At 40.5% G+C, this 9,359-nt stretch overlaps 1 protein-coding gene across 1 annotated transcript in view; it reads left to right on the top strand.

Moving 5' to 3' along the window:
* Positions 1–6,423: 6,423 nt before the first annotated feature.
* LOC104622601 (BDNF/NT-3 growth factors receptor) overlaps positions 6,424–9,359 on the top strand; it is a gene marked incomplete at its 5' end in the record, with an annotated part of 83,791 nt that continues 80,855 nt past the window's right edge. The window contains one exon of the mRNA XM_010289436.1: positions 6,424–6,612. Coding sequence (XP_010287738.1) covers positions 6,424–6,612 — 189 coding nt within the window. The remainder of the gene's footprint in view (positions 6,613–9,359) is intronic.

Genomic DNA, 9,359 nt, shown 5'->3' with positions numbered 1-9,359 from the left:
AAGAGCAGTGTGCTTCAGCAGGGTGGACTTGAGTGTAATGTTGCTTGGGATGATCTTATTCTTGTGTTTTCTCCGCCACAAACAAAGGAGGATTAACGCCATAATACTTGTTTCGCAACTGAGTGTGACAGTGACTATTGAGATTACTTCACTGAGGCTGACTAATGGCTGTTTTCAGGGGAGCTGGCAGGGATGGTGATATGAGACAAGAAGGGCCAGTTAGAAGGTGGGGACAGGCAAGAAATGCTGTTGCTGTATAGAGCTGAACTGCCAACAAAGCATAGGATCACCTTGCCTTGAGCTTTCCTTCATTAAAAGCATCAGCATCTGCAAAGCAAAGACCATCATTTTAATAAGCCCACTCTAGGTTTGCAGAGGAATCTGACTTTACTTTGAACAGCTCTACCAAGCTAAGTGAGACTCAACTGGTTTCTCTTTGGGAAGCTTGTTCAGCCAGCTTTGAATTTTTTTCCTTGGGTTCTATTTATACCTTTTAATTCAATTCCCTGTATTCAGCATGCAGCATTTTAAGAGACCAATAATATAAAATAATGTTTCTATAATTGCATTACTTTCTATTATGCTGGGCTCTCTTATCCAGTCTAATAGAATTGCATAAACATGATTCAATATCACAACTATATACAGTTGTTGAATTTAGGAATGCAAAGGAATATTCAAAGTAAAGCTTACAGCACCTTAGTCAGAAAAAAAGTGTGCCAAGCTGTGATTGATCAGTTGTCTTCCAGAGGGAGTGAAAGAGAAGATAGTGATTCAAGAGTTAAGCTAAAAAGATGTGTGTTCTGGTAAGAACATCGAATCCTAGCTTGATAACAGGAAAAACTGAATGTCTGCTTTTGCTGAAGCAGAAAAGTTACCTTTTAGTCATGCAGAAGAGAAGAACTTAGAATCTACAGCAAATATGGGAGTCTCATGGGAAAAGAAATCTTGTGTAATTGCTTTTTCAGAACAAGGTATTTAACTAGTGAAAAAATATACCCCTCTCAAAAGGAAAAAGAGAGAAGATTCAGTATGGCCTAGAAATTCAGCAGAGGTGATGCTGACTGATGTGACATGCACTCACTGTCCTGCTTTTGACTTGGTTGTGTGCTATTACCATGTCCCAGCACATACTGGTCCCTGTTCCCAGAGGAAATAAGAAGAGCCAGTGCTAGTACAGGGTCAGATGAGAAGTCTTCCTAGCAGTCCACATCATTGTTCATGGAAGGAGCCATGGTTATTAAGGCATCACAGCACAAACTCATCTCTATAAACAATCCTCTTTACCTGAGCTGCCTTGTAACACTTGACCAAGCAGATGCACCCTTGTAACTACACAGCTCCAACCACAAAGCTAAAATTGGATGTTTTTTTGATAATTATTACTCCTGTTGTTTCCCAGTGTGCCCAAGCCATTAGTAGTGACTTCAGGGGCAATCGGAGTGATGTGTGACGCACAGAAGTGGGTTGCGAGGAGGATGCAGGATGTTATAGCCTCCAAGAGATCTTGTTAGTGCTTGGAGAGCAAACATGTAGAGTAGATTGCCTACATTTTTGGCACAATAGGTAGAGGGAGAAGTAGATGGACACAGCGCTCATTTGTGACCATCTAAAGTTTGACTATATGTCCTTGTGAGGCCATGCCAGGTGCAAACAAAACCAGTATGTTCTTTCTGATTCTGCATTTGAGAGCTTCTCCTTTTTATTTTTTGCCTGAGCCTGCTTAGCTGAGTCATGCTATTATTCAGTTTGGGACTCTTTCTGTACTTTGATACACAGGAAGGTCATGTGGATTATTCCAGTGGTAACTGGTAGTCAGATGTGTTGCCACAGCCAACCACCTAAGTAATAGCAGAAGTCTGAAATAATGCAAAGAAAAATGTAGCCCCAACAAATAGCAATGTAGATATGTCCTGGTAGCATGTATGTTAAAACTGCATTAACTCTGATGGTGATATCCACAGGAAAGGCTGTATTTTATAATCATTAAACTCCTCCTCCTGTCCAGAAATAACAGCACACCTTGAAAATAGTTTTATTAAATTTTATTTCTAAACCTAAGGAAACTTACATTTGTTGGCACCACCGAGGTCAAGGACAGTGCAGAGATTGCAGTGTTCAAGAGGTAGCACAGAAGTGGTTTATATTTCAGGGAGGGGTGCTGGCATTAGTGAAGGTAATCCATGACCCAACCTGTTGTCGTTTAACTTCAGCCGGCAACTAACCACCAAATAGCTGCTCGCTCACTCTCCCACAGTGGGATGGGGTAATCACAAGGGTAAAAGTGAGAAAACTCACGGGTTGAGATAAAAACAGTTTAATAGGTAAAGTAAAAGCCATGCAAAAAAGCAAAACAAAATATGGAATTCATTCACCACTTCCCATGGGCAGGCAGATGCTCAGCCATCTCCAGGAAAGCAGGGCTCCATCACGCGTAACGGTTACTTGGGAAGACGAACCCATCACTCCGAATGTTGCCCCCTTGTTCTTTCCCAGCTTTATATGCTGAATGTGATGTCATATGGTATGGAATATCCCTCTGGTCAGTTGGGGTCAACTGTCCCGGCTGTGTCCCCTCCCAACTTCTTGTGCACCCCCAGCCTCCTCGCTGGTGGGGTGGGGTGAGGAGCAGAAAAGTCCTTGACTCTGTGTTAGGACTGCGCAGCAATAACTAAAACATCCCTGTATTACCAACTGTTTTCAGCACAAATCCAAAATATAGCCCCGTATTAGCTACTATGATGAAAATTAACTCTATCCCAGCCCAAACTAGCACATTCTCCACCCTGGCAGTGTTTGATTGTCCCCAGTTTTCTTGGGATGTGCAGTCAGAGAAGTTTGCTGTTTCTGTCTGTCCCCATACCATGTGCCGAAGACCATGCACAACCCAGGGATGTGCGAGGTATGTTGGCTTTATTTTAGCTTGTCAGTTTCAAATATAATTGGTTTTCTTACATGTCACCACTTTTTCAGAGAGCTGCTGTACACAGAAAGGATTTTTCTTGGGCCTAGGTGGACAGGTTTTTAGCTCAACATCAAAGAGAGGAGAAATTCAGCCCTGCAACATATAGCTCTCATGTGTTCTCTCCAGGGCAGGCCTCCATTTCTCGTATGACTTCTATATTCTTAAGATAAGAAATATGGTCTGAAAAGTAAAACAATTTGAAGGTGGAGAAGGCCTCTGGAATTTTTAAAAGCTTATCCTGACCGTGAGTCAGCTATTAGCAATAGCTAATGTCTATTGACAACCCATGATTTTCACTCCCACCAATGACATTTTGTCTAAAATTTTCAGATTTCAGGTGTGAAACCAACAGCAGATTTTATAAAAACCAGAATCAGTAATAGGTGACAGAGTAATTATCATACTTATTCTGCCTTTGACAAGTAATTCAGTGACCCTATTTCATCTGGATGAAACCACACTTTAAGGTGCTTCAAGAAATTACCCTTCAATTTTAGCTCAGTGCATATTCAGAAAAGGGCAGCTCTAGCTTCTTGTCAGCACAGGTGATGGCCTCGTCTTGGATCCTGGAAAATGGTTTTGCATTACTAGAATATCAGTCATAGCCAGCTGCAATGCTGTAATTGTAATGTGGCTTAGTGCATTCAAAAAATGAAATGTAACTTTATGGTAAGTGGATAGTCTGGCCAATCAGCAAGCATGGAAACATTTTATGTACCAGTTTGCTCACGTTGATGAAAAGGTTCCAGCAGAGGGGAAATTTGAACTGCCTCTGATACACAAAACATTCCATCTGTTGAGTTTTCATTGTCTTAACTAGAGAAAAAATATACAGAAAATAGGATTTTTGAACCCAAACAACTACTTCCAAAGACCATTGCATGAGCTGATTGCTTGGTAATAAGTGAGAGGCATCACTAAGTGACACAGCGCAGTTCCCAGAGTTGATTTTTTCTTAAACTGTTTCATTCTGCCAGGAATTGCTTTGGAAATTACCACATTTTCCAGGTTTTCCTCACTTACATCAGAGAGCTGAATATACTTGGAGCCTGCTTCATACCACACAGAAGACTAGTTTTTGCTAGTTAGCCTATTTGAGTAAATAGATTTATAGAACAATTGTCTACTTTTCACCTGCAGCACTCTGCAGTTTATACTGATTGAAAAAAAATTGTGTCTTGGAGTAGTGCAGAAATGATTTGATGAACAGAATGAATTTCTATTCATTATCCCACTTCAACAACTAGAAATGTATAATGGTCACTTTTCTTCGCCATCACTGCATGTGTGGTGGAAGCAAACAATGACAGAAGAGCCTCCTCCTCTGCAGCAGTGAACAGCGGGGCTGAAAAGGACTTAGAGATGTGCCTCTATTAAATTACAGAGCAAAGACAATTTGCCCATTTACTGTAAGAGAAGGGATTTGACCCTCATACTAAAGCTTTATTAGTATAAGAAGACCTTATTTTCCCAAGAAAACATGTATTTGTTGGCTTGCTTTTTGGAGCCATTAGCTTGACATTCGGAAAGTCTAGAGATGTAAGGATGATGCCTAGAAAAAATTGAATGCAATTTTAAATGGGTTTGCGCTCACTGCACACAACTCTCATGCACCTGAAGAATGTGTTGTGACTTCATGTAAGTAACTTGTGTGCCATCTGAAGGACCCTTTCCCACAGTTTGTTAGGCTCTGCACTTCATTAGAGAAAGCTTCACCAAAAACTCTTAATCCTGACAGCTTTCCTAGTAGAATCAATCTTTTGAGGATCTGGGTGATGAGTAACAACAAAACCAGCCTTATTATTATTATTTCACTTGATAAATTGCAGTGATCTAGGCTTCACTTACATTTGTCAACAGTGACTTTCCAGTGAAGTCCAAGGTATTTGAAAAATTACCTCTAATGTTTCAGGCTGGGGGGGCAAGTACTTTTGCAAACTATGAGAATATTTCCCTCATGCACCATTAAACCAGCTGGGGAGAAAGGAAAGCAGGACGGGTGTGGGACTACACTTGAGTCTCCAAAGGTAGGGTTGAGTAGCCACATGCCAAATTATGTAAGTTTTATTCCTGTGAGCCATGCTATGTAATGATAAAGTGTTTTTTTACATGATATGGTGAGCCACAAAAGTGGTAAGAGTTTCTTTTCATCAGAGCTGCCCTTTCTTGGCTGCTGTGTCTGGGACTGTCCTAGTTCTCATCTTGTGCCTTAATTGTGTGTGTGCTATGGTGGATCCTGCCCATCTCCTTTCACATCCTCAGTGACGCAGGTGTTGTCTGATGATGCCATTCCAGCATAGGCACTTCTAGAGGGTGAATTTTTCCATGCTGTTTCTAGCACCATCTTTTGATTGTTGCAATTAGAAGATGTGAATGCCACCCCAAAACCCTGGTTAACATGGATGGAGAATGAAGTGAAATGTGACATGTGTGGTCCCTCGTGGCTCTTCAGTGGGCAGATTAGGCAAAGTGTTGTCACTGCTAAATGGTGACTCTTGTTTTCTTTGAATACTGATGTAAACTGGAAGATGTAATGTGGAATTTAAATGGCAGGGTTAGATGGTAAGAGTTCAAATGTTACCTGCACTGATCTCACTGTTAGATCAAAGGCCCCTGCAGCTCACAGAAGTGGGACACTGCGTTAAGCAGGATTTTTTTTTTACCCATTTACAAGGTTTTGTCTCCGTGGCACTTCTGTTAAAAATACAAAGCACAGAGTGAAAACAAAACAAAAACTATCACTGAATTACTGATCAAAATAAACCTCTTTCTGGAAGGTTACTAGACTCAGGTGTGGATAGGGGAGCCAGTGGGATGTTCCCCTGGACTGGACAAGTCCCTCTTAGTCACCCCAGATTTTGCAGTGAGGTGGGATATGTCTTTGCCACTGGTCTCCTCGGCATCTGCTCCACACCTTCTGTGACTGTTTAAATTGTCCCCTGGATTTTGGCTCTCAGCTGTGTTGTCTTTCAAATTGTCTTTCAAATTATAAGCTTCCCACATCAGGATGATGTTGTCTTTTGTCTTGCTATAATGCCACCTCAAAGGCAGGGCAGGCATTCCTCAGATTTGTGGCTGATCCAAGTAGGGCATGAGGTAAAAAAGTTAATGCATGTATTTCATAGCTTATTTCTGAGAATGACAGAAGGGGTTCAGCAAGTTTGGAGATCTTTGCCAGTGACAGAGTATGCTGCACCCTGTTGTATTTAGTCTAGGTGATCTACCAGCACAAAAATTGGCTTCACTTTCCAACTCCTAATGGAAGAAAATCACTGTTCTCCATCTGCACCCAGACACATAAAATTACTGAGATAAGGTCAACAAGGCACACAAAGAGAGCTTTTGACTATGGGGATGGAAGACAAACTGGTCAAAAAAAAAAAACAACCCAAAAATAATGGTCTGAGGGTAGGAAACCATGTGCTGAGTTACAGGAAAATCTTTGTTTCTAACTCTAGGTCCTTCTTCAGTTATCAGCAATGATGATGATTCAGCCAGTCCCCTCCACCACATCTCAAATGGCAGTAACACTCCGTCTTCTTCTGAGGGCGGTCCTGATGCAGTCATCATTGGGATGACGAAGATTCCTGTCATTGAAAATCCTCAGTATTTTGGAATTACCAACAGTCAGCTCAAGCCAGACACCTGTAAGTACAAAAAACTGTATGTGTTTCAGTCATTCATTTTACCTGTGCAAGTGCTGGGGCTCCTTAACAGAGCTAGCAGAACAAAATGCTCTAAATTCCTGGGAGTGGAGGGGTGGGATTAAAATGTATGCAATTTGTTAAAGGTACATGGGATGAACCGCTTTACGTCTGTCAAAGCCAAATTCAGCCTTTGTGATAAGTCAAGGAAGTCAGCAGTGTTATGCTCAAAGCCCAATCCATATTCCATCAAAGTCACCAGTAGCCTTTCCATTGATTTCAGTGGTCTTTGGCCGGTCCTGTGCACTGAATGTATTCTTGGGAGAAAACAAATCCGAGGTCAGAAGCAGAAGTCAGTATTGTTACATACATGCTGCTTTAAAATTGATCGTATTGGTGATGAACATAACCTAACTTTGAAATCTGAGTATTAGAAGAATGATAAGAGTTAAAACTTCAATTATTTTAATTTCATTGTGTAGTTCAACCTCTACAGCCAGAAAAGATGTTGAATATTTAAAAGTAGAGCAGAAGGTTGCATGATGGACAATAAATGTCACATACAAATCCTTTCATGTTTGGTTAGAGGCAGGTGAAATGTGAAAAAATATGAAGAGTTAAACATAATTAACTATGAATAGTTAAAAAAGAGTATTGCTAACTTCAGCTGCTACCCTTCAAACCTAGTAAGAGTTTTCGAATTAGACATGCGAAATGTTGATTTATGAACTAGTGATTAGCATTGCAGCAGATAACTGAAAAAGTACCTAAAGAATATTGTGATTAATAGTAACCGCATTGCTTACTATTTTTCATCAGTACATTAAGGTATTTAAGTGTTTCAGAGAAAGTTGTTCCTGCCTGTTTTTTTCCTCTTTTTTTGTATGCTGTATGTGAATGTGCATACATTTCTGAAGTGTCACTGGAAGTCTGAACTGTTTCTCTGCAAAGTCACTCCAGAGATTCTCAGTATACCTGGTGAGCATTGGGCTTGCAACTAAGGGATGCTACATCCTATCTGTATCCTCCCTGAATGATACCATTGCATAGCACAAGCTGTAGTCTAGGGGTTTACTGCCAAGGTCAGAAACCTTTGCCTCCAGCTTTGCAAAGCTTAAATGACGTAATAGGCTCTTTCTTGACCTGTGCATGAGGGCATGCATGATAAGGCTGCGAAGACTGATGCTGGACTAACTATCTTGTGAACATTAATGCTCATCTATATCTAGATTGTTGCACTAAGCACAATCCACAGAAGGATGTTCCTGCAATGCAACAGAAGGTCTTTTTCTACCTTTTTATTGTACATCCCTGATGTTTGCTGTTACCATAGCTTTTTTGTGTGGCACTATTTTGTGATTAGAAATGCCCCATTATCTCTTCTACCAGAGGGTATTTGAATAATCTGGCCTAGCGTATGCAGTGGGATGCGTAAGGTAATCACTGAATTGCTGATACTTGATCAACACAAGGAAGATGTTACAGAGATGCATTCTGATTAGAACATTTTTTCCTGTGAAGAAATGGGCAACATGCCCACTAGCACTTTTTAATATTATATAAAAGGCCATGCTTTTAAATATGAGGCTACTGTATCTCTGTTCCCAGCTGCATTAGACAATGTTATAATTGTTTAAACAAACATCAGTGACTACAGAGTATTTAACTTTCAGCATTAACGTTGAAACAACATACATGCTGTTCTGGGGAAAAACTCAAACTCTACCAAAACACAGAATTCTCTCACATTTAGTAAGCTGCACATTAAGTACAGCCGCATTAAACCACGGTTGACTAGTGCTAAGTAGATCCTGATCCTACAAATACATAAGTCTGTGTTTGATTTTGTGTGCTGCAATGAAACCCACATGGTGTCAGGGAAATTAATCACAGTACATGAAGTTCAGTTTGTGCATAAATGCTTGCGGGATGTGGCTCAAGACTTTGCTATGGTGCTCTGGGGAGTTTTGTGGGGCTGATGCTCTGCATTCTGCCACATTGCCATGGTGGTCCCAGTCTTTGTGTTTTTATTGCTTAGCAAAGAGAACCAGGTAAACTATGGCAGTGTATAAACCAAGGCAGATTTCTCTTACCACACTGAACTGTCTAATAAAGGGCATAATTAAAGTTGTCTCAGACAAAAATGATCTTCCCATAAATAATTTCACATATGCTCTCTTTCTGACTCTCTCACTCACTCATTATTACAGAGCTGCACTTGCCCTTTCTTAACCTGCCAACTTCCTCCTGATGTGGTATTTTTAAACCTCTAAGCTAAGTAGCTCTCATGCCTTTTTCCTGTTTACAATAATGCCAGCTCCAGATGTCATCTGGTTTCTCATCTCCAGCAAGATAATTAACATTTATGTTTATCTCCTAGCGGGTCTAAGTTCCATTGTCCGCTAGCATTAAACACAGAATCACTGGTGGTCACGCTGGAAAAGATTCTTATGTATTTAGCATAAGCTGGTCTGTGGAAGGGAGTGAGACTTCAAGCTAGGTGAAAATGTGCTCAGGTCGTATTGCAGTTTTACAGAAGTTGAAGGAATAAGTGTGCTGTGAGTAGCAAGTGGAGGATTTCTTTGTCGTCTACTTAAGCCATGTTTTGACTGGTCTACAGATAACCATTTCTGCATACAGTATATCAAGCTCCATTGCAAAGTATTGAAAGTATATGTGTTCAAAAGAAAATTAAAACATTGATTATGATCAATTTAGTTTGAAATTCTGTTACTCTATCAGTAAATTGG

This window comes from Phaethon lepturus, unplaced genomic scaffold (assembly GCF_000687285.1).
Source record: "Phaethon lepturus isolate BGI_N335 unplaced genomic scaffold, ASM68728v1 scaffold6626, whole genome shotgun sequence".
NCBI classification, from domain to species: Eukaryota; Metazoa; Chordata; class Aves; order Phaethontiformes; family Phaethontidae; genus Phaethon; species Phaethon lepturus.
Note: the sequence above shows the minus strand (reverse complement) of the source record. Positions and strands in the feature narration are given on the sequence as shown.